The sequence below is a fragment of the Hypanus sabinus genome, chromosome 4 (assembly GCF_030144855.1).
Source record: "Hypanus sabinus isolate sHypSab1 chromosome 4, sHypSab1.hap1, whole genome shotgun sequence".
Classification (NCBI taxonomy): Eukaryota; Metazoa; Chordata; class Chondrichthyes; order Myliobatiformes; family Dasyatidae; genus Hypanus; species Hypanus sabinus.
The window spans coordinates 147,123,825-147,150,864 of NC_082709.1; the positions used below are offsets into that span (position 1 = coordinate 147,123,825).

Here is a 27,040-nt window from a genome sequence, read left to right on the forward strand (position 1 = left end):
GAAAAGACATGGAGACCATTTATTCAATATTTTCATATGATGTAATTTGACCCTGTTCCAAACCTATCCGTTTTTCCAGTTTTGATTATACATATGTTGAGAGGATCGGAGTTGGTGACACTGATGATTTTGTATTTTTTTAATAGATATTATAAATAGCCCATTATTCATTCTCTTTTTTTTCTTCCCTTTTTTTCTCTTTATTAGTTATTAGGTTGTTAGATTAGATTTTCTAGGGAATTTTTTTTCTTTTTCTCTTTTCTGTTTTTTTAAATATATATATTATGATATACCTAGTTTTGCTTTGTTTATATGATATTTGTATCATTCATGATTTGGGAAGACTTAATTATGTTGTAACTATTGCTTCTGTATCCTTTCATGTTTAGTTTAAATTTGTAAGTTTGTAATCCCACTATGTATTATTCTTATTATGTTGATATTAATAATAATAATAAAAAGATTGAAAAAGAAAGTACTGACGAGAAGCACAATTGTTTGTGTGTCATTAGTTAGGCAGATTGTGTTTGTCTATTATTGTGACTTAGATGAAGAACAGGCCACATTTAATGAGAAATTAATGAAGAAAACCAGGTTATTGCAAAGGGTTTACAAATATATATTATTTATAAAATCTTACTGTATTACTTCATTTTCCCCTGTAAATGTCTGCAAGAAAATGAATTTCAAGTTAGTAATTTGATAATAAATTTTCTTCAAACTTTGAACCTGTGTGTCGATCAATCTCCTAAACATTTTTTAAAAAGTGACAAATAAACTGGAAGTTATGGATCAATCATCCCAATAGCGTGCACATATTTTTACATAGAAACCCTGAATACAGTAAGAGGTTATTCAGCATTTCCTGTTAATCTTATGGCAATTGCTACATTCTACTCCAACTAGATAAATCGCATTAGTGGAAGTGTTAGTATTAGTAGTTGGTATCAGTATTAACTAACCATGATGAAAACTAGGAGCAAGTGTCTCATTGCAAAATACCACTCTCAGTTATCATACAAATTTACTTCCTTTCTGTTTTACCTCTGTTAAGAAATAATCAAGCAATTTCAGAACAGGTTTATAAATCAGTCTTATTGTACATGTTGTGAAATTTGTGGTTTTGCTATAGCACTACTGTCCAAAGAAATAAAATTACTGTAAATTACAAAATAAATAGTGCAGAAAGATTGATGAGGTAATGCTCACGTGCCACTCAGAAATCTGATGGCAGAGGGAAGTAAGCTGTTCCTGAATTGCTCAATATACTTGGAGGCACATGATAAAGTAAGCCAATCAATGCTAGAATCTTCCCTGTGATCCCATGGGCTTGTAGCTTGTGAAGCAGCCTCATGTGTGACATCTTGTCAAACGCCATCTGAAAATCCAAGTACAAAATATCAACTGAATCTTCTTTGTCTATCCTGCTTGCTACTTCGTCAAAGAATTCCAACAGATTTGTCAGGCAAGATTTTCCCTTGAGGAAACTGTGCTGACTATGACCTATTTTATTATGTGCCTCCAAGTACCCTGAGCCCTAATTCTCAATAATTGACTCCAACATCTTCCCAACCAATGAAGTCTGACTATGGGTTCCTTTCACCTGCCTCTGTCCCTTCTTGAAGGGTGGAGTAACATTGGCAAATATCCAGTCTTCCAGAACCATTCCCGAATCTAGTGATTCTTAAGAAATTATTACTAATACCTCCATGATCTCTTCAACCACCTCTTTCAAAATCCTGGGGTGTACACCAACTGGTCCAGGTGACCAACCTACCTTCAGGCCTTTCAGTTTCCCAAGAACGTTCTCCCTAGTAATGGTAACTTCACACACTTCTACCACTAAGACCTGAAACTTCCACCATATGGCTAGTGCCTTCCACAATGAAGACAGATTCAAAATACTTCTTCTGTTCATCTGCTATTTTGCTGTCCCCATTACTACATTTCCAGCAATCCAACATCTCCTCTCATCTCTCTTTTATACTTTATCTATCTGAAGAAACTTTTGGTACCCTCTTTAATATTATTGGCTAGTTCTACTTTTGTATTCCATCATTACCTCTTCCATGACTATTTGTTTAAAAAGTTATCTTCTGTTGGTTTTTAAAAGCTTCCCAATCCTTTAACTTCCCACTAATCTTTGAATCTTTGTTCTATTATATTCCCTTTCTTTGGTTCTTATGTTGGCTTTGACTTCTTTTGTATTCCATGGTTGTGTCATCTTTCCTTTAGAATACTTCTTCCTCTTTGGGATGTATATATCCTGTGCTTTCTGAATTGCTTCCACAAATTCCAGCTATTGCTGTGCTGCCGTCATCCCTACCAGTGTTCTTTTCCAATTAATTCTGGCCAACTCCTCTCTCATGCCTCTGTAATTCCATTTACTCCACTGTAACACTGATACATCTAACTTTAGCTTCTCTTCTCGAATTTTAGGGTGAATTTGATCATGTTATGATCACTTGCCCCAAAGGGTTCTTTTACCTGAAGTTTTCTAATCAATTCTGACTCATTGCACAACACCCAATCCAGAATTGATTGAGTCCACTAAAGCTGATCCTTTAGTGGACTCAACCATGATCTGCTCTAAAAAGCCATCTTGTCAGCACTCTAGAAACTTCCTGTCCTGCAATCCAGCACCAACCTGATTTTCCCAATCTACCTGCATATTGAAGTCTTACGTGATTATTATAACACTGTCCTTTTGGCATGCATTTTCTATCTCCCACTGTAATTTGGAGGTAACATTTTATTGCTGTTTGGAGGGCTGTATACAACTTTCACTAGAGTCTTTTTACCCTTGCAATTCCTTAGCTCTATCCACAATGATTCAACACCTTCCAAGCCTGTTACCCCTTTCTAATGATTTGATTTCTTTTTTTAACCAACAGAGCAATGCCACCCTCTCTGCTTTCTTGCCCATCCTTTTGATATGATGTGTATCCTTGTACATTAAGCTCCCAGCTATAACTTTCCAGCCATGATTCCATGATGCCCATAAGATCATATCTGCTAATCTGCAACTTTGCTGCAAATTCATCTACCTTATTCTGTATACTGTGTGCATCCAGATACAACACTTTCAGTCCTGTATTCACCCTTTCCGATTTTGTCACACCATGCTCAACCTTTTGAGTCATAACATTGTCTGAGGTCTTACCAACATATGCCTCCACAATCTCTCCACTAACTGTTAAGGCACTCTGTACAGGTCCCTCCTTCCCTGGAAGAAAGATCAATGATCCAAAAATCTTATGCCCTCCTTCCTACACTAACTCCTTAGCCATGTAATAAACTGTATGATCTTCCTAGTTCTAGAGTCACTAGCACATGGCATGGGTGGCAATCCTGAGAAACAGCCCTGGAGGTCCTGCCCTTTAACTTAGCACATAACTCCCTATGCAGAACCTTGTCCCTCATCCTACCCATGTCATTGGACCACGACTTCTGGCTGTTCACCATCCCACTTAAAAATGCTGAGGACTCTATCTGAGATATCCCAGACCCTGGAACCTGGGAGGCACAGAATCTCTGGGAATCTGAGAATCTCTTTCTCACCCACAGAACCTGCTGTCCATTCCATTAACAAATCCCCTATCATCACAGTGTGTTATCATCAATCCAAACTGATCTCCCAGTGATGAAGCCAAGGATCCAGTTCCAGATGGTGGCACAGACGCTTAGGTTTTGAAGCTTGGTGATGAATACCGAGGGGATAATGGTATTCAATGCTGAACTGTAAACAGAAACCCGATGTTCAGTATATTTTGCTGTTTTCCAGGTGTTCCAACACAGATTGAAGACCCAGTGAGATTGCATCTGCTGTAGACCTGTTGTGGCAGTAGGCAAATGGTAACAGGTCCAGGTTGTTGCTCAGGTAGGAGTTAATTTTAGCCATCATCAACGTCACAAAGCACTTCATTATGATAGGTGTGAGTGCTACCAGTTTACAGTCATTAGGGCACTTCACCCTGCTCTTCCTAAGCACCAGCATGATTGCTGCCCTTTTGAAGTAGACAGGAACCTCAGACCACAACAAAAAGAAGTTGAAGATGTCCTTGAAAAAAACCAGACAGTTCATTGGCACAGGTTTTCAGTACCCAGCCAGGGTATGCCTTGCAAGGGTTCATCTTCTTGAAGAATTTTCTGACCCCAGCCTCCATGACAGAGATCACAGGGTGGCCAGATGCTGTAGATCAAAACATGTTTCAAGATGGAAAAAAAATTAAAAGTATACTATTATCCAGTTCAAGGGAAATTACTATTTTTAAAATGTCTTTAATATATAAATGCCAAGTATCAATACTTACATCAATATAATCCATCCCTCCCTTGCATATGAGTTGTAATGAAAGAAATCATAGACAAGCAGCGGGCTTTGTCTATGAGGTAACTTCACAATACATTATTTGTTAAATGGATAAAACTAGGTTCAAAGACAGAGACACTTGGAATCTCGCAGTAGGTCAGAAAGAAACATCTTGGTTTTCAGATGTAGCATGTGGATCCCACATAGTGTACTGCAGAAAAACCTCAAAAATCACTAGCCAGGAAATTACCAGAGACTCAAATTACCAAAACGACTGAACACACTGAAAGTTTTACAGTTGATCAGTGGAAGATTTGCTTCAAATACAGCATGTTGTTGGTTTTATTGAAGAGCTGATATAGGTGGACAGGACCTATCTCTGCAAGCTATTTATACGTACATAAAAGACATTTTATCATGTCCTTCAAAACAGATACATAACACAAGTTGAAGTTCGCATTATTAACTTGGCTAGGACATCGTCTGAGCAGCAAGGCACAAAAGCAGGAGAAACGCAAAGGTTCTCTGATTGCTCAAATCTGAAAAATAAAGCTGTAAGCTGTTTACATAATTACTTAGCTTGCAAGGCAGAAAGACCATTGATAAAAAAAAGTAATCAACAGAAGCAAAAAAAAAACAGGGTATCAATTAGGACTGTAAAAAAAAACTTCCTAAAGAGATGAAAAGTTAGAAACAGAGGTTCAAAGATCCTAAATGGTCCACGCACAAATTTATGTCATGAACAAGTAAAACTAAATCACAAAGGTTAGTGGATACTCAAAGGGCTTGGACACAAAAAGATAAAGACTACCTTTTACTCATAAAAGTCTATCAGTATTGTGGAGATCTAGGTATTCCAACACAGGAAAGATATAGGCTTTGGAGGAAGAATCAATAGATAACAAGAATATACTTAAAAAAATGGGATTGTATTCTGCAGATTAGAAGTTGCGATTTAAAAATAATAGAACAAGTTAATAGGTGGATATGGAAGAATTATTTTGCTTGATTAGGAAGTAAGTAACAAGGGGCTATAAGGTAATTAAAGCTGAGACTTCAATGAAGTTAGGAAAGAGTTCTAAATATTGCAGTTTTTAAAAACACAAAACTTAGGAATCCCATAACTTGAGGAAACAATTGATGTCAAAATGTATTGGAAACTTCATTACTCATTATAAGTAATTTGATGATCAAAAAATAACATTTAATAATAATAATTCTTGGACATAATCATTTAATACAAGTATTATGTTTGAACAAGATCTGAAAAAAACAACTACATATAACCAGGATGAGAAATGCACTAAGGTGATGCTTTGCACATGGATTTTCTGGAGGCGGCTCTGGAAGGTTACAAAAATAAGCAAATAATTATAGCACAGATTAGTTTTTACTGTTCTTGTGAAATTTAATTTTGGGTCCATAAAAATATTTTGTTGCATGTAGTAATGTTGCAACTTTTTATTCAATTGCATACAAAAACTTATAACCAATTATAGCCACTTTGAATTGGAATCCAATGCAACAATTCAAATAGAAGTAAAAAACACTTAAAAATATCTTTTACCATTTCAATAGATCCATCTTTTGGATAATACAGGAACGTATAACGGCGAATTAAACTTGCATTGGGATCATACCATTCTGCAATAAATGATAATTGCTCTTCTTGATTCTAGAAAGGAATCATAAAAAGATATCAAATTTTAAAATTTGACAGTTTAAAAACAAATAAATCATTTACAAATGGTTATTTTCAAAATTAATTTCCCAAGCTAATAAATTTAAATTGTTTCAAATATTTAATACTGAAATGCAGTAGTATTGTACATATGGCAAGTTTAACTAACAAATCACTTAATAGTAAGGCTCACATAATTATGGTCCTATGTAAATGATTCTGCATGCAGTATGGGAGATTAACACTATATGATGAATGAAAACCATCTTCATTCCATGATTTCACATTGCAGGAGCATCATAAATAGTAAAAAGAATAAGATATATTTAGATAAATCTGTGAGCAATGCAATGAGTGATCTCTAAAATTATGCAAACATATAAATATATTAAATCATAATTTAAACTGAATTTAAGCAGGCTAAATTGCAATTTATGACAATCGATATTATACTGAATATTCCAACTTTTAGTAGGTGTAAAATATTCTAACTTTGCAACAAAAAAACGCAAATGGTTTGCTTAATTCCAACCATCCATGTCATTTTTGTTTGGCCACTGGGAGCACAAGGCACTGTCCCACTTCCCCAGATAATATCCCACATCAGGTTACCCTATGCACTTTGAAGTAGTAGAGCCTTGCAATAAACACCAACATTTATGTAACTGGAGGAGATTACAGAGGAGACCAAAACAAAAGAATATTTAGCAAGCCATGAACTATTTACTTTCCCATCGTGAAATCCGAATGAAGAAAGTGAATGAGTGGAGTTGTTTAGGGCACAGGTTTATCATTTCAGATTTCTGGCATCTGCAGTTTTTAGATTTTTTTTCTTTTACCATCGAGAACAAAGCAGGCTGTTTGATTGATATCCTATTCAGTATTCCCTCTTGCAAAATGCAAGAAGCTGTTGTAAGTGCATCCAAGACTGGCAGAGCAAGTTGAGAAGGCAGATTAAAAAAAAACTTACTTTCCAACAAAGAGACACAGATTATAAAAGAAAGACAGTCATGTTAAAACATCTGAAAACAATGGGGCAGCCACAACCAGTCCAGTTCTGAGCAGCATATTATAAGACTGTTTCAATTCAAAAATAGCACTGATTAGAATAATACGAGGGAGAAGCTGCCGCTGTTCTCCTTACTGCAGAAATGCTTAACTGGAAATTTAAAAGTTATGCTCAAAACAATGGACAGGTTGAGCAAGTAAATTAACTTCAGTGAGAGATTAATAAAAGGCACATGAAGGTTAAAAGGTAACTACTAAAAGAACAAAAAACAGAAAGATCTTATAAGAGAACAAATTGCACTAATCTTGCATGCAGATGGTGGCAGATGAAAAAGAGAATTAGATAAAAACTCATAGGGAAATAAGGAAATACAGGGAGAAAGACAGTGACTACCAAATGGAACTTTCAATAGGCCAGCTACTTGACATTACCTTCAGGCATCTGTACCTCCTACCTGATATTAACCGTGAGAAAAGGGCACCCTCTGGGTGCTGGAGGTCCTTATTAATGGACACTGCCTTTCTGAGACACTGTTTCTTGAAGATGTCCTAAGTACTTTGTAGGTTGGTACCCAAGATGGAGCTGACTTGACTTACAACCCTCTGCAGCTTCTTATAGTCCTGTGCAGTAGCCCCTCCATACCAGACAGTGATGCAGCCTGTCAGAATGCTCTCCACGGTACATCTATAGAAGATCTTGAGTGCATTTGTTGACATTCCAAATCTCTTCTAACTCCTAATGAAGTATAGTCGCTATCTTACCTACTTTATAACAGCATTAATATGTTGGGACCAGGTTAGATCCTCAGAGATCTTGACACCCAGGAGCTTGAAACTGCTGACTCTCTCCACTTCTGATTCTTTTATTAAGGTTGGTGTGTGTTCCTTCGCCTTACCTTTCCTGAAGTCCACAATCAGCTCTTTTGTCTTACTGATGTTGAGTTCCAGGTTGTTGCTGCAATACCACTCCACTAGCTAGCATTTCTTGCTCCTCTACACATTCTCATCTCCATCTGAGATTCTACCAACAATGGTTGTATAATCAGCAAATTTATAGATGGTATTTGAGTCCTGGGTATAGAGAGAGCAGAGCAGTGGACTAAGCATACACTCCTGAGGTGCACCAGTGTTGATCATCAGCAAGGAGGAGATATTATCACCAACCTGCACAGATTGTGATCTTCCAGTTAGGAAGTCGAGGACCCAATTGCAGAGGAAGGTACAGAGGCTCAGCTTCTGCAACTTCTCAAGCAGGATTGTGGGAATGATGGTATTAAATGCTCAGCTATAGTCAATGAACAGCATCCTGACATAGGTGTTTGTATTATCCAGGTGGTCTCAGGCCATGTGAAGAGCCATTGAGATTGCATCTGCCGTTGACCTATTGTGGCATTAGGCAAATTGCAATGAGTCCAGGTCCTTGCTGAGCAGGAGTTCAGTCTAGTTATGACCAACCTCTCAAAGCATTTCATCACTGTAGATGGGAGTACTACCAAGCGATAGTCATTAAGGCAGCTCACATTATTCTTCTTAGGCACAGCAGCACTGCGACTTCCTTAGAAGTTTGTGAAGATTCAGCAGGTCATCTAAAACTTTGACAAACTTCTATAAAATTGCAGTGAAGAGTGTGCTAATTGGTTGCATCACACCCTGGTATGGAAACATCAAAGATCTTGACAAGTAGTGGATACAGCCCACTCCATCACAGATAAAGCCTTCTCCACCATTTTGTGCATCTGCAAGGAGCACTGTCACGGGACAGCAGTATCCACCATTGAGGCCATGGTCTCTTCTCACTGCTACCATCAGGAAGGAGGTACAAGAACCTCAGGACTCATACCACCAGATTCAGGAACAGGCACCACCCGTCAACCATCAAGCTCTTTAACCAGAGGGGATAACTTCACTCATCCCAATTCTGAAATTTCCCCCACAATAAATGGACTGACTTTCAAGGACTCTTCATTTCATGTTCTCAATATTTACTGCTTACTTATATTATTATTGTTGTTTTTATCCTTTTTGCATTTGAAGTTTGTTGTTTTTTGCACAGTGGTTGTTGGCCGTCTTGTGTGTCTCATTGATTCTATTGTGTTTCTTTTTATTTACTGTGAATGCCGGCAAGAAAATGAATCTCAGGTTAGTATATGGTGACATACATTTACTTTGATAACAACTTTACGTTGAACCTTGAGAAACATCTAAACAATACCAACCCATCAGTAAAATTCTAGTAATCGATGACCCAATTATTCAGCATTGTCAGCAATTTGGCATCTGGATCAGCAGATGGGGCTTTACTGTATTAACTAAAAAGCTATGGATCAATTTGGTGACTGAGGAATAGTTAACAATTCCATCTTAGACTATCTGATGCTTTAGAAAAGTACAAAGAAAGAAGTTGAGATAATTCACATAGAATCTACCATTCTTTAGAACAAAATGGTCTTTTTAAAAATCTTCAATGGGTTGTAAAAAAAAATCACATGAAGACTTAAGACTCACACTTGCGCAACTGTCATAGTGATAAACTGTCATCTTATCCTAACAGTAGCTATAATTAATGAGCATCAACTGTGCTGAAGAAGATCCTTTGCAAACAATTAACACTGAACTTCATACCGTCTTCAATTGTACATCATTAACCTCATGCTTTTAACAGTCTTTGATTTCTGCCTTTATCTTAATACATTGATAGGAGGTCAAGTGATTTTGAGAACGGTTGGCTTGATGGGTAGCAGTGTGCCCCATTTCTGGAATATCCAGTGTTATACGACAACTCCGGAGTTTTGTGGTTTGGTTTCTTTTGTTATAGTTGTAGTTATTGATTTAACATTGCTAGATGAATCAGTCCACTAATGCTGCCTGATCTGCTTATTCCTACAGAGAGCCATGAATTCCACCTCTCTACAAGTGGAGTAGTCTTGTCAGTCCTAAATTAGAATGGTATTTAATGGTGATTGTTGATGGCCCAAGATAAGCTACATCAAAATTGAGAAAAATAAATGCCAGAACAAAAATCAGAGAACCAACAGTTAACCACCTACAAATGTTAATTCTTGTTATCTTTTCTCATCTTTAGCCATAAAGCAGCAGATTTTAAAATGGTAAAGATGACAAATTAAAGCATCTGGACATTACCAAGACATGGAAGATATAGTTGGTAATTTCTGAATCCCATTGTAATTCTGACACTTCTAAACAAAATTTAAAATCCATAAATGTTAATTATTATCCAGGAAGTAAATCAAAACATACAAAAGAATATTTAGCCAAAGCAAGATTTAAAAAAAACTTGGAAGTGCACTAACCAAGGTTATAAAAACATGGCCAAGTGTTGTCCTATCAAAATTATTCCGCATCAGCAAGCACAGGAATGAGAAGGCTTTCTCAGGAGAGTTACCCTTGTTTAATTCTGCATAACTAATGGAAAAGGAGGATCTACTTTTTGTAAAATAGACAGCAAGTGCTGCAAATCCAAAAGATCTGCAGAGAGTTTTAGCACTTCAGGTCAATGGCTTTTGATGTTCAAGACCAAAGTCCAGCAAAGAAATAGGTTGTAAAAGATTAGAGTTTACATGCAAATACTGCATTTCATTCAAGAAATTCAAATTAAATCATTCAAAACAAAGTCCCTTTTAGGTGAATGAACTCCAAAACAGTATAATTAAAATGACAGAAAAATAAATTGCTTAACAATTAACAATAGTTTTAATGCTTACTTTAAGAAAATCAAGTGTCGCCAAAGTTACTCTACAGAATAGTTGAATATTAATTATGATAATTTATAGTTAATTTTAATTCTGATCAACGATCATTAACCTGAAACTAACCATATCTCTCCTTTCAGATATTGCTTGAGCTTGTTTATAGTATTTCCTACTTCAAAATTCAGCTTTTCTAACAAATTGGCTAATGCTCAACAGTTATTTTTTAATATTTTTAATTTGCAATAAGACCACAAGACATAGGAGCAGAACTAGGCCATTCAACCCATCAAGTCTGCTCTGCCATTCCATCATGGCTAATCCCAGACCCACTCAATTCCACATATCTATATTCTCGCCATTCCCTTTGACACCCCGACCGATCGGGAAACAATCAGCTTCCACTATAAACATACACACGGACTTTGCCTCTACCGCAGTCTATGGAGGGAGTATTCCACAGACTCACTACTATCTGGCTAAAAAAAACTCGTCTTTTCCTCTTTTCTAAAGGGTTGTCCCTCATTTTTGAGACTGTGCGCTCTAATTCTGGAAATAATCTATTACTTCTAAGTAAAAAGCAGATAAAGAAAAATGTTAAATTTCATTTACTGCATAGTACCAAGCCAAAAACCTGTGAAAATTTTCATTATTTCTCTTTATAAAAAGCTTGTGGGGATAAAAAGATAACACACAATCAGAATAGTTCTGGATCTCAAAGGAATTTTTCCCCGATCGAGATATTCCAGGATGCTTAAAAGAATAGTCATTGTAAACGTATACTATATTCTCAGATGAATTGGCAACTTACTCCTGATTAGGGTATAACAAATGAGGAAATCTGCAGATGTTGGAGATCTAGAGCAACACAGATATCACATATAGAACCAAAGATATCACAAATTATTTGTGATAACATCTCCTCCTCGTTGACGATCAACACTGACGCACCTCAGGGATGTGTGCTTAGTCCACTGCTCTACTCTCTATACCCATGACTGTGTGGCAAAGCATAGCTCAAATACCATCTATAAATTTGCTGATGAGACAACCATTGTTAGTAGAATCCCAGATGGTGATAAGAGGGTGTACAGGAGAGAGATATGCCAACTAGTGGAGTGGTGTCGCAGGAACAACCTTGCAGTCAATGTCAGTAAGACAAAAGAGCTGATTGTGGACTTCAGGAAGGGTAAGACAAAGGAACACATACCAATCCACACAGAGGGATCAGAAGTGGAGAGAGTGAGCAGTTTCAAGTCCTGGCTGTCAAGATCTCTGAGGATCAAACCTGGTCCCAACATATCAAAGCAGTTATAAAGAAGGCAAGATAGTGACTATAATACGAGTTTGAAGAGATTTGGTATGTCAACAAATACACTCAAAAACTCTTATAGATGTACCGTGGAGAGCATTGTGACAGGCTGCATCACTGTCTGGTATGGAAGGGTCTACTGCACAAGACCAAAAGAAGCTGCAGAGGTTGTAAGTTTAGTCAGCTCCATCTTGGGTACTAGTTTACAAAGTACCCAGCACATCTTCAAGAAACGGCGTTTTAGAAAGGCAGTGTCCATTATTAAGGACCTCCAGCACCCAGAACATGCCCTTTTCTCACTGTTAACATCAGGTAGGAGATGCAGATGCCTGAAGGCACACACTCAGTGATTCAGGAACAGCCTCTTCCCCTCTGCTATGCGATTCCTAAATGGCAATTTATTCCTTGAACACTACCTCACTTTTTTAGTATATATCATTTCTGTTTTTTTGCACAAGTTTTAATCTATTAAATATATATACTGTAAAAGATTTATTATTATCAGTATTTTTTTCTAGATTACATATTGCATTGAACTGCTGCTGCTAAGTTAACAAAGTTCACAACACATGCCAGTGATAATAAACCTGATTCTGATTCTGTTCAATTTAGAACAAAAATGATTCAATCTTGAAATCTATCCCACCAGTGAACATTTCAAATTTGACTTGAAAATTTGAAGTACTATGTATTTCTACCACAAATTTGTTCAATATGTTTTTCTTCAGGAAAACAAGCAGCACTGTATTCTGAAGATAATCGCTGATAGTACAATATTAGAAACTCATTTCAGCATTAATTAGGGAGATTCTGTATTTAGATTATGGTGGCAACATTCCCCTTAATGTTCGTCACTTGAGAAATATGAATGCAACAAGTAATTTCTTTCCAGAATGTCAGTCTGTATTGAGAATTTGAAACTTACAGTAATCTCAAAAAGATACAATTACTGATGTATTTTGGCTGATGACATCATAATCTTAGCATTCAAATACAATCTACAATAATCTGATTGGAACTGGTTCCAAAATATCTGATTAAAATTTTGAAAGTGTAACTACCAGATCTGCTTGTTACTAAGCTCAAAAAACTTTTAATACTGCAACTTCAAAGCTCTATTTAAAATACTTCACAATTACATAGAGTGAGAGAGTACTACAGCACAGAAAGAGGCTGTTTCGTCATCTAGCCCAAACTGAACGGCTGTTCTGCCTAGTGTCAAGTGGACCAAAGCTCCCTGTACCTCTCCCAAAATTACATTTTGTTTAAAAGAAACACTTCTCATTTTTAGTGCAACACGCTTAGCTACTTTTATATGGAAATAAAATATTAATTTAAGAATTTTTTTATTAGTTTAACTTCTAAAATATCATTACAAACCACTGCATCACCAAAATCAAACCAAAATTAAGAATACCAGCAGGAGTCACTCAAGATTTAAAGACGTCCATCTAATTTCAGCACCCAAAAACATAATCATGATCAAGGCAGTTCAAAAATAATTCAAAATAAAATACAAGTTAAAAGGCTGACAAAACCAAAATAAAGTCAGAGACTGAGAAAACAGCTAAGAATGCCAGCCTGTGAGAACTGAGGGGGAGCAAGAGAGCCTAGAGTACAGTGAAGGACAAACAACAGATAAGGAGAAATTATATAGTTTTATTTTGCATTAAAATTTGTCACTTTGGTAAACTAAGTATTAATTTCACTATCTAATACATAGGTACTTTTGGGCAAAACAAGAATCCAGTATTTTTATTACATTAGAGTCGTACAACCTAAAAACAGCCCCTTTGGCCCAACACATTTAAGCTGACCGACATATACACCCACCCCCCTTCACCACATTAATTCCAATATCCCTCAATGCTCTTTCAAGTACCTAGAAGCCTCAAATGTTGTTATTGCTCTTTCCTCTACCACCTTCTCTAACATTTCATTCTGGATATATATATATTGTTTAAGCATTCTTGTTTGTTTAAATAATTTATTACAGGTTATATATAAAAATATGTAAATTGTTTATGTAATCACGTAATCAAACTACAATGTGATAATGAGCACCTTGCTTAAAGTGAGCAATAAATTTAAAATTCACATAATTTCAGACCCCTGTCTTTTTATTGCAATTAGTTTAAAGTTTTGAAGCTACAAAATGTAACATTGGTGACAAGGTATTTTTAAAATGAACCCAAGATGGTTACCAACCTGTTAAAGTGCAGCAAGTAAAAAGAAAACACAGCCCAACACATGCACAGACAAGTTTAAAAAAAGTCAGTAACCGCAAGAATTCAGGGTTCATATACAGTCAGTACCCAGTGATTTGTTTTAAATCAGAAATGGCTGGCTACTTTGGCATGATTGACGTGTTCGATTACTCCATGGGTACTGGCTCCTGAATACTGAGCTAACTGAACTGCATTTTCAAGCAAATGAAATAGCCAATGAGAAGCAAGTACAAATTTTGCTGAGTGCATTGGGTTTAAAGGCATAGAGTTTGTTTTGAAGTTTGACTGCCCCAACCAAATGAGCAGAATTGAGCTTTGGTGTAATTGTAAAAGTAATACTGAAACACTTAGAACTGAAGCCATTGTTGATTGCAGAATGCTTTGTTTCATAAGTAGAATCATAAGGAAGGGGATTCCATTTCAGCATATTGTGTGACCATTATCAGCTCAGTAATAGGGTTAATGATGCACTGAGAAATTGTTTAGTTTGAAATCTTAAAAGAAAGCATTCAAAAAAATGGCTCCTAACAACTTACATTTAAAAGAGCTATTGGACAGTGAGGAAGGTTTTCAAAGCTTGCAGAGGGATTTGGACCAGTTGGAGGAATGGGTTGAAAAATGGCAGATGGAGTTTAATGCGGACAAGTGTGAGGTATTGCACTTCGGAAGGTCAAACCAAGGTAGAACATACAACGTAAATGGTAGGACACTGAGGAATGCAGTAGAGCAGAGGGATCTGGGAGTACACATACATAATTCCCTAAAAGTGGCATCACAGGTGGATAGGGTCATAAAGAGAGCTTTTGGTACATTGGCTTTTATAAATCAAAGTATTGAGTATAAGAGTTGGAATGTAATGGTGAGGTTGTATAAGAGTGGGAGTGACAATATGGGAGTGACACTGGTGACAGTGAAATACAAAAACCGACAAGTCACATTAGAAAAAGAGGAGGACCAACATTATGGGGAAGTGACTGGCTGAGACAAATACTGCTTGACTGCTGATCCATGGACAGTTTTCATGCCACATCCCCTGCAAAGATGCTTTCAGAAAGCAAATTAAGAAAGGTACTAGATGATGCCACAGCAGTATTCAAGGATGGCAATGGAAAGAAACATATCAGGGGTACAAAAGTGTTAAATGAAAATGCCCCACCCAAGTTTTGCAAAGCTTATCCAGTTCCTTATAAGGTAGCCAGTGAGCTAGACCATATAGAGGCTGAAGGAGTTCTTTCAAAGGTTGAGTGGAACCCATGGACAACACCAGTGGTCCCAGTAGCCAAGAAGAATGGGTCTTTAGGATCTGTGGTGATTTTAAGGTTACCATCAAGTAGATCAATACCCGCTGCCCAGGATAGAGGATATTTCTGCAAACCTTTCTGGAGGAAAGCACTTCAGCAAAGTGGATTTAGCTGAGGCCTACTTACAAATGAAGATGGAAGAAGAATCCAAGTGTTTTTCACCATAAACACTCACAAGGGACTTTATCACTATAATAGTTTTCTTTTTGGTGTAGTATCTGCACCTGCACTCTGGCAGTAAGTTATGGATCAGGTGCTACAAGACTGCCCAAGCACTCAGTGTTACCTGGAAGACATCATTACTGATAAGGATGACGAGGAACATCTCCAAAACCTCAGGACTGTGTTAAAAAGATTAGAAGGTTATGGGCTCAGAGCAAGACGCAATAAGTGTGAATTCTTAAATCCAAGCATCACTTACTGTTGACATTCATGCCATTCATGCACAAACATCACACAAGTGTGCTGAGAAAATTCAAACAGTGGTGGACACCCCAAGGCCAAAGGGCATGACAAATTCTAAAAAGGACTGCAACTATGACAGATTACTACTATAACAGATTCCTACCAAACCTGGCTACTGTGCTCTTTCCACCCCTTGAACTCATTACTGCAGACTGGGAAGAAATGGCAATGGACAAAGCAGTACGAGTTGCCTTTCAGAAAGGTAAAGGAAATGGTGATATCAGACAGTGTACTGATATTTATTACCCTCACCATCCAGTGAAGCTTGCCTGTAATGCCTTGCCTTGTGGTATAGATGCAAATCATGTCACATTTTATGAGTGATGGAACTGAAGCGTCATAGCTTTTGCAACCTGTTCCCTTATCACTGCAGAGAAAATTATACACAGATCGACATAGAGGCTTGAGTCTGGCTTTGGGTGCAAAACGTTTTATCCAATACTGGTATGGGAGAGGGTTTACCCTCATTCCTGATCATCAATCACTAGTGTTCATTTTCAATCCACAGAAGTCATTCCACTGACAATAGCACAAATGCAGAGATGGGCTCTGTATCTTATAAGACTGAATTCAAGAGGATGACTGTTCAAGGAAATGCTGATGGATTGACCCGTTTGCCCTTGGAAAAGGAAATTTAATAAAGATACTCCTGGAACCATAGAACATTACAGCACAGAAACAAGCCTTTTGGCCCTTCTAGGCTGTGCCAAACCAATGTTCTGCCTAGTCCCACTGATCTGTACCTGGACCATATCCCTCCATACACCTCCCATCCATGTACCTGTCCAAGTTTTTCTTAAATCTTGACATACTCCCCCTAACACAAATGGAAAGTCTCCTTATTATGACAGAGGTGATCCAAAGGAAAACCAGAAAAGACTCCACACTGTCTCAGTCAAGTCAAGTTTATTGTCATTTTGACCATAGATTGCTGGTACAGTACACAGTAAAAATGAAACAAAGTTCCTCCAGGACCCTGGTGCTACATGAAACACAGAACTACACTAGACTATGTGAGACAGCACAAGGCTACACTAGACTATGTAAAATAACATAAAAACTGCACTAGACTACAGACCTGCACAGGACTACATAGAGTGCACAAAACAGTGCAGGGCAGTACAATAATTATGTAAACAAGACAATAGGCACAGTAGAGGACAAATTACAATATAATAATAAATGATGTAGATGTCAGTCTAGACTCTGAGTATTGAGGAGACTTATGGCTTGGGGAAGAAATTAATGCACAGTCTGGTCGTGAGAGCCCGAATGCATCAGTACCTTTTGCCAGGTGGCAGGAGAGAGAAGAGTTTGTGAGAGGGGTGTGTGAGGTCCTTCACAATACTGTTAGCTTTGCAGGTGCAGCGTGTGGTGTAAATGTCTGTAATAGCGGGAAGAGAGACCCCGATGATCTTCTCAGCTGACCTCACTATCCGCTGCAGGGTCTTGCAATCTGAGACGGTGCAATTCCCAAACCAGGCAGTTCTACATGGTCATCCAAAATGGCTGGAAAATGCAGCAGTAACTCCAGCTGCCCCATTTTTATCAGTGCTGAGATGAGCTTGCCCTTGATGGAGGTTGCCTTATGTGGGGATTGAGAGCTGTTGTACCATCCAAGCTGAGAGCTAAACTGTTGAAGGAGCTAAATGCTGGTCATATAGGCATGGTTAAAATGAAAGCATTAGCTTGACACTTTGTCTGGTAGCTTAGGATAGATCAGATCAAGCAGCTTGCTGTCCACTGTATGAGATGCCAACACATCCAGAAGATGTCAAGAGCAGCACCTCTCCATCCCTGGGAATAGCCTGTGTTGCGCTGGCAGAGGATTGATGTAGATTTTGCTGAACCATTCATGAGCACAAATTTTTTGGTGGTGGTGGATGCAGCCCAAAGTGTTCCCATTAGCTTCCACTACAGCCTTGCAAACTTTTGATATTTTGAGAAGTCTGTTCACAAAGACTAGTGTTCCAGAACACTTAATCAGTAACAATGGAGCACAGTTTGTGGCAAAATAGTTTCAGCCATTCCTAAGAATGAATGGAATAAGACATATTACAAATGCACCTTACCACCCAGCTACAATGGCTTGGCTGAAAGGCTTACTAAAGTCTAAAGAATGAACTGTAAGTAATGTCAGCAGAACACACTACACTAACACTGAACCAGAAGCTTGCCAGTTTCCTCTCTGCATATCATAGTGGAGTAAACTCCACAATCAACAACTCACCAGCTATGCTGTTCATGGGTCGTTCCTTCCATTCATGCTTCTTGGAAGTATGTAAGTCAGCAGTTGAGCCAAACTGAAGGCTCTTCAAACCAGGAGGTTCAATCTTTCACCCCTGGACAAGTAGTCCTGGCGAGGGACTACAGAGGTGATCAAAGGTGGTTACTCAGAAAGATTAAGGACAGAACTGGACCATTCTCCTACACAGTGGAGATTGCATCTGATATCAGCAGGAGATGACACATTCATCAGATGAGGAGGGCAGAGACAATTGTTAGAGATAAAAGGTGGCTACCACAGTCAGAATCACTTCCACCAGTCCCAGAGTCAACACTTATAAACACCACAGCCCCAGAACCCAAGATTGTTTCACAGCCACGATTCTCACCTGCCAAGCAGAGTGATCTCCCTTGTTAGAAAAGACCTTATCCCACAAGAGTGAGCAATCCTCCACAGTGATTAAATCCTTAGGATTGAATGGGACAATTTAAAATTTATTATGCTGCAGACATCTATATATATTGTAGTTGTGTTTGAAAGTATACTATGCATATAGTGGAGAAGGAGATACATTCTCTGTTGAGTTGGAGTTTATAGCTGAGCAGAAGCTATGTATTTAATATTTTAGTAATAGTTGAGTAATTTTGTGTTTGTGTATATATATATACACACATACACACATGCACTAGTTTGATAAAGCATTTTTGTTCATTTAAATAATTCAAAGCAGGTTATATTTTAAAATGTGAATTATATACGTCATGACACTACCACATGATCTGTGCACACAGTTGTTTAAAGTAAACAACTAACAAGATTCGCATCATTTTAGATTCCCATCTTTTAATTGCAATTAGTTTAATATTTTGAAGTTACAAAATATAAGACATGAGAAACTGATTCTAGCTACGGTATCTACCCTAGATGAAGGGCCTGCATAAGTAAGTGCAAAACAAAATTACTGGCAGAAACAGTATTTGCAGTCATCAGCAACATAAATGGACTACTTATAATGCTGACCTTGCAACCTCTACCACCAAAAAAACCAAATGTCAAAGACTCCCACAATCTAATTCATAGTACAACTACTCCAGCACACAACATAGTATTTAAATATTTACAATATTAACCTCGAGAATTACTAACAGACAGGACCAGAAAGCATCAAAGGCTGGTCATGGAACGAGGTCCAGAATAGCTTAAATTACAGGACATTACAAGATTCTACCGCTGACTGCTGCTTGAAAGCAAGCAAAACTATCACAAAGGCAGGAAAAAGGCATCATAAAGGGAACTCCAGGGAATGTTAAGAAAAATTCACACGCCTTTTGAGAGGGAGCTCCACATAACATTAGGGAAATAACAGGGTGACTCCTTGAAGAGACAGGAGGAGAGTTCCTGCTACTTGTATCCGCAGGGTAACCTTATTTTTTTTAATATAATGTGTTCAACCATGGTCTCTTCTGAATATAGAGCAAATCAACCACAATCTCACGGACAAAGTCAGCACTTCTTACAACTCACAGAGACCAGAGTAATTTTTGGCCTTGATTTTTAAGTACTGTATGTATAAGTCTTTCATTTGTTTGCAGGAAAGATTGAAAGGCAACAGGCACGTTTCCTTATGTTTTACGACTTAGTCTTTAACAAAATAAAGACTATTTTGCTCCATGAATCTATTTCCGCAAGAAAATGCCAAGCCAGAGGAAATACGTATATGGGTAACTGTATCAATCAAGAAAGGAAATTGAAATAATCTATTTTGTTCATTGAATACAAATTTGGTACGCTATAAACAGAAATACAAACTGCACATATGTTGTTAAGCTAGCTGCAATGCTTTAAATCATAGTATGACTTAAAAACAAAGCAAAGAAATATGAATTTACTACTTCTCCTTTAAAATATGAAGCAGTTGTTGACCTAGTGTACTTGAATTCATATGTGAAATAATGGTGGTGATGGGCACTGGAGCAATCAACACCCAAACTGAAAGGTTAGTAATTCAAGTCATGTTGCTTAATTCCTAATCAGTTTAACCAAGCAGGAACTCAGGAAAGGGGAAAACAATAGTGCACAAACTAGTTATTCTATTATTCATATGCCAGCACTATTAAACCGGATTCTGAGCCTTGTCATCACCTTCTCTTTCAGGTTAAAAATACCCTTGGTCAAGCAGATTCGGTTGCCTTATTTCAGAAAGTTTTCAGCCCTAAGCAGCCATTTTAAAACATAAAACACTGGAGCAGAATTAGTCCATTCAGCCCATCAAGTTTGCACTGCCATTCCATCATGGCTGATTTATTATCCTTTTCAACCCCATTTTCCTGCTTTCATTTGCCCTGACTGATCAAGAACCCAACAACCTTCATTTTAAATATACTCAATTTCTTGACCTCCACCACAGTCTGTGGAAATGATTCACTAGCCTCTGGCTAAAGAAATTCCACCACATCTCTTTTCTAAATGGACATTCCTCTATTTCGGGGATTCCCAACCTTTTTCATGCTATGGACCACTATCATTAAACAAGGGATCTGTGGACTCCAGCTCTACTCTGAGGCTGTGTCTTCTGGTAATAGATTCCCCCATTATCAGAAACATCCTCTCCACATCTACTCTAGCTAGGCCTTTCAGTGTTTGATGTTTCAATGAGATCTCCCTCAAGAGATCTCCAGCAAGTACAAGTCCAGTGCCATAAAACACTCCTCATACATTAAGCCTACATTCCCAGAATCATTCTCATGAACCTCCTCTGGACCTCTTCCAAAGTTCTTAGATTAGGGGCCCAAAACTGCTCATTATACTCCTAGCATGGGGAGACCAATGCCTTATAAAGCCTTGGCATTACACTTTTTCTCTTATATTCTGGTTCTCTTGAAATGAATGCCAGCATCGTATTTGCCTTCGTTATCACAGACTCAACCTGAAAATTAACCTTTTGGGAATCCTGTACGAGGATTCCCAAGTCTCTCTGCACCCCTGACTTTGGAACTTTCACCCCATTTAGAATGTAGTCTGCACCTTTATTCCTTCTACCGAAGTGCACGACCATACATTTCCCTACAATATATTCCATCTGCCACTTCTTTGTCCATTCTCCCAATCTGTCTAAACCCTTCTGCAGACTCCCTGCTCTTCAACGTGACCTGCCTCTCCACCTCTCTTTGTATCATCTGTAAATTTGGCCGCAAAGTCCTGAATTTCATCATTCAAATCATTGACATAATACAACGTGAAAAAAAGAGGTCCCAAAACCGACCTCTGCAGAACATCACTAGTACTGACAGCCAAACAGAAAATTCCCCCTTTATTCCCACTCTGTCTCCTGCCAGTTAGCCAATCTTCTATCCGTACTAGTATCTTTCTTGTAATACCATGTGTTCTTATCTTGTTAAACAGCTTCATGTGCAGCACCTTATCAAAGGCCTTCTAAAAATCCAAGTTAAATGACACTTAAAGACAATATACCAAAAAATATTGTCTTTCATCTTTGGTAATTACATTCTGGTCCATTAAAAGAATGCAAAATAAAAATACTCCTCAAATTTTCTCCACGGCCTCCCACTTTTTCCAAACCCAAAGTGTAACACGGACACTCACATGGGCCACAGCTATGCCTGCTTTTTCACTGGCTACATGGAACAGTCCAGGTTCCAAGACTTCCCCAACTCTTTCTGCACTACAATGGCCACTATACTGGTGTGCCTTCAAGCACCAATGCCAAGCTCTTCAATTTCATCAACTTCCCAACTTACAATCTACCCTTAAATTTATTTAGTCTATCTCTGACACCCCACTTCCCTTTTTCAATCACAACTAACTTGACTATATCTTTTCCAATCTTCTCTCTAATTAGTAATGACCAGTGTACACAAAAATGTTATGTTGTGTAACTTTTTGCCCAGTGATAACACGTGCGCACGGAATAATTTCTTCAATAAAAACAGGATAAATAAGACACTTCTAAAATCTGCAGAGAAATCATCACAAACTCTACCTTGTAAAAACTGTCCACATCAGAAGCCAGGAAAAGAAATGAGATTGTGCATGATCGTGAAATATGCTTAACATGCCAACAAGGTAGAGGGTGACAAACCTTTGTGTGCAGTTTAAATTCCTTTGTGTGCTAATAGCAAAAGATGTGTGGGCATGCACACGTGCGCAGCTTAGAGGGAACATTGTAAAAATGCCATTCTTCCCACTCAGTCACTTGCAAAAATGCCATTGCCTTTTCTCAGATTCCCCTGTCTCTGTCACATCTGTTCTAAGGCTACGTCCACACTAGATGGGATAAATCCATAACTGAAGCTTTTTCTCTTTGTTTTGACCCTCTGTCCACATGGAAATGGCGTTTTCCTCCCCCAAAAATGGAGCTTTTCTAAAATGCCCGCCAGAGTGTGTAAATTTGAAAATACTGATTGGGCAGAGTAGTGTGGACGGGGTAACCAGAGAGCTTTAAAAAGGCTGTCATGACATGCCGGAACAGATAGTGGCGGCAGCGCAGCACCTCATTGTTTTCTTGAACGCAATCCACCCCCCCCCCCACACAACCTAACAATTTCAGAACAGACTGCAACAAGACTGAAGCCAGAAGAGTTAGAAATGTACTCACCAAATACTTCGACCCATAATTTACTGAATGACTCACTTTGCCCTGTTTTCTGCCCTTGCTTGAAAGTGGTTTACCAAGTACTCCTCTGACAATAGATGTGTAACACCCTAATGTAACATTGTATGGAAATACAAGATAACATTGATGCAGACATGTTTTATACATTTAACAAGGTCAAACACAAGGAAATCTGCAGATGCTGGAAATTCAAACAACTCACACAAAATGCTGGTGGAACACAGCAAGCCAGGCAGCATCTATAAGGAGAAGCACTGTCGACGTTTCGGGCTGAGACCCTTCATCAGGACTAACTGAAAGGACAGATACTAAGAGATTTGAAAGTAGTGGGGGGAGGGGGAAATGCGAAATGATAGAAGACCGGAGGGGGTGGGATGAAGCTAAGAGCTGGAAAGGTGATTGGCGAAAGTGATACAGAGCTGGAGAAGGGAAAGGATCATGGGACGGGAGGCCTCTGGAGAAAGAAAGGGGGAGGAGGGGAGCACCAGAGGGAGATGGAGAACAGGCAGGGTGATGGGTAGAGAGAGAGAAAGAAAACAAACAACTAAATATGTCACGGATGGGGTAAGAAGGGGAGGAGAGGCATTAACAGAAGTTAGAGAAATCAATGTTCATGCTATCAGGTTGGAGGCTATTCAGCCGGTATATAAGGTGTTGTTCCTCCAACCTGAGTGTGGATTCATCTTGACAGTAGAGGAGGCCATGGATAGACATATCAGAATGGGAATGAGATGTGGAATTAAAATGTGTGGCCACTGGGAGATCCTGCTTTCTCTTGCAGACCGAGCGTAGGTGTTCAGCGAAACAGCCTCCCAGTCTGCGTTGGGTCTCACCAATATATAGACAGCCACACCGGGAGCACCGGATGCAGTATACCACACCAGCCGACTCACAGGCGAAGTGTCGCCTCACCTGGAAGGACTGTCTGGGGCCCTGAATGGTGGTGAGGGAGGAAGTGTAAGGGCAGGTGTAGCAATTGTTTCACTTACAAGGATAAGTGCCAGAAGGGAGATTCATGATATAGTCAAGGGATGGAGGGGACGAGTGGACAAGGGAGTCACGTAGGGAGCGATCCCTGCAGAAAGCAGAAAGGGGAGGGAGGGAAAGATGTGCTTTTAACAAGGTTTTAACACTTAACAAGGTGCTTTATTAAAGCAACAGAGCTAGTCAGTTTTTCAATGTTCGTCATCAGCTGGGTCATAATGTCCGTGAAGTCCCTGTCAGTTGCCTCCATACGCTCCAGTATTTTTTTTTTTAGTTTTAAGTCCTCCTGCGCGAGAGCCAACAGCTGTCCATCATTTGGCAATTTCCTTTTATGTTTTTCTAGTCTGTAACTGCACAAACGCACACTTTCACAGTGAGATTCGACACCAAACATGTCACTTGTTTTCTGTAGATGTGTTCTGCACATGCCCAGTAGGAGGAGATTCATCCAAATACCCATTTTACTTTGGATGGAGGTATTTTCAAAAATGCTTGGTGTAGACGCCCATTGTTTTTACATGAAACCAGTGTTTTCAAAATTATCCGGTCTAGTGTGGACATAGCCTCAGTATGAGGCTTTTCATTCCAGAAGATCAGAGATTACCTCCTTTTTCAAAGATTGACGCTACTATTCCACAGCCCTCATGTCCATCTCTTCAATTTTCCAGACATCTACTCTCACCTCATCTTCCCACAGCCATAACAGGGAAAGAGTGCCCACTGCCTTTACCTTCCACTCCAAGAGCCTTCGCATCCAGCACATCATTCTCCGCAACTTCTGCCATCTTCAATGGGATCCTACCATCCTACCATGTTCATGCCATCAGGTTGGAGGCTATTCAGCCGGTATATAAGGTGTTGTTCCTCCAACCTGAGTGTGGATTCATCTTGACAGTAGAGGAGGCCATGGATAGACATATCAGAATGGGAATGAGATGTGGAATTAAAATGTGTGGCCACTGGGAGATCCTGCTTTCTCTGGCGGACCGAGCGTAGGTGTTCAGCGAAGGTAAAAGCATCTTTACCTTCTCTCCGCTCTTTGCAGAGATTGTTCTCTCCATGACCACCTTGTACTTTCTTCCTTCCCCAATGATCTCCCTCCTGGCACTTACCCCTGCAAGCAGAAGTGCTACATCTACCCATTCACCTCCTCCCTCGCAACTGTTCAGGAACCCCAAACACTCCTTCTAAGTGAGACAATAATCCACTTGTGAGTCTGTCAGGGATTCCTACTGTATCCAGTGCTTCTGGTGTGGCTTCCTCTACATTGCTGACACTAGACGTAGATTAGGATACCACTTTATCGCACACTTCCATTTCATCCATACAGGATTTCCTGATGGGCAACCATTTCAATTCCCCATTCCGACATGTTGGTCCATGGCCTTCTCCACTGTCATGATGAGGCCACTCTCAGGATGGAGGAACAACGCCTCATATTCCATCTAATGGCATAAACATCCATTTCTCCCCCCTACCCCTTCTCTTCACCTGCCTATTAGCTCCCTATGGTGTCTTCCCTTTCTCCCATCATCCATTCTCCCTTTCTATTAAGATTCCTTCTTTCTCAGTCAATTACCTCCCCATAGATAATGCCCGACCAACTGAGTCCCTCCAGCATTTTGTGTGTATTTCAGTATCTGCAGAGTTTCTGGTGTTTAAAATTAAAAAAATGCCTTAAATACTCAACAGATCAAGAAGTGAGGGAGAGATGCCTTTCAGAGTTATGAATGTTTATCACAAGTAGGAAAAATTGCAAGTCCAACATAACTTAAAATTGTAGAGAAGTGAGAGGATGGAGAGGATATCCAAAATTACCTTGATGCATATTTTTCAAAATTTATTCAAGTAATAAGACCATGGTTGGTAATGCTGTCAATTATTCCATATTCCCAACTGCCCATGAACTGCAGCAATAGTGTGTCTGGAGAAACATAGACCAGGCTGGAAAAAGATAGCAGATTCTCTTCTTAAAGGACATTAGTAAACCAAATGGGCTTTTACAGGAATCCAATCATTTCAAAGATATTGTTGTTTAGATTCATTAAGTTTTAAACATAAACAAGCATCAAGAAATTCATTAAACACTAACAGATACCAAGCACCTAAATATTTCTTAATGAATGCAGTCTTTTGGAGAAGTAAATATAAATTAAATTGGCAAATGCATTGGTCTCCACAACCTTAAAAGTAGCTATATATGGTCTGGAGATTGATGTAATCAGAACGAAGTCAAAAGAAATGCTGGGGTATCACGAAGAATAAAAAGGGGGATTAATCTTGAACACACACAAAATGCTGGAGGAACTCAGCAGGCCAGGCAACATCTATGGAAAAGAGTACAGTCAACGTTTCAGGCCAAGACCCACCTGCTGAAGGGTCTCGGCCCAAAATGTCATCTGTAATCTTTTCCATAGACGCTGTCTGGCCTGTAGAATTCCTCCAGCATTTTCTGTGTGTTGGCTGGATTTCCAACATCTGAAGGTTTTCTCTTGTTTGTGATAGGATTAATCTTGAATATTCTCTCCCAGCTTAGATTGCTTGCTTGATTGCTGAATCTTGTTCAATCCAGACAACAGAACAACTGCACGTGTACACTTGCAGTGTGTGACTTCTATTATCCCACATCCAAAATGTCCAAGTATGTCAAGAGTTTTAAAAGTTTTCACAAATGTAACACCTTTCCCAACTTAAGAATGATCCAAGGTGGCTGCTGCTATTTCCTTATTAAAACAGTAACAACCTCAATTTTGATTTGAAGTTATGAAATCTACTTACATTTGTTAACAAGGGACAAACAGCAGCTATTACCACAGATTTCCATGATCATTTTGGTAGAGATAGACCTTCCACCTCAGGCCAATGTCAATCAGGCTTTAGGTGATCTGAGCAATGGGATCAATATGCATGAAACAGCGCACTCCAAACACCTTCACCATTGTTTTGGAGGATTTTAATCAAGCCAGTCTCAAAAAAAAATCACTGAACAATTACCATCAATAGATCACTTGCAGTACCAGAGGAAACAACACACTGGAGCACTGTTACACCACCATCAAGAATGCCTACCATGCTAGACCACGCCCTCATTTTGGGAAGTCTGATCACCTGGCTGTACTTCTACTCTGAGTATAGGCAGAGACCGATGACCGCAGCACCAGTAGTGAAGATCAAGAAGGTAT

General features: G+C 38.8%; 1 protein-coding gene across 6 annotated transcripts in view; it reads right to left on the reverse strand.

Moving 5' to 3' along the window:
* The window catches only part of nme7 (NME/NM23 family member 7), a 161,149-nt gene that overhangs the window by 112,134 nt on the left and 21,975 nt on the right, over window positions 1-27,040 (reverse strand). For 3 of the 6 annotated variants that reach the window (XM_059968312.1, XM_059968314.1, XM_059968317.1), the window contains exon 2: window positions 5,880-5,987. In XM_059968312.1, the coding sequence (XP_059824295.1) occupies window positions 5,880-5,987 (108 nt within the window). Of the gene's footprint in view, window positions 1-5,879; window positions 5,988-6,963; window positions 7,054-8,994; window positions 9,114-27,040 lie in introns of those variants that run through there. The other 3 variants (XM_059968315.1, XM_059968318.1, XM_059968316.1) reach the window with 2 other exon arrangements.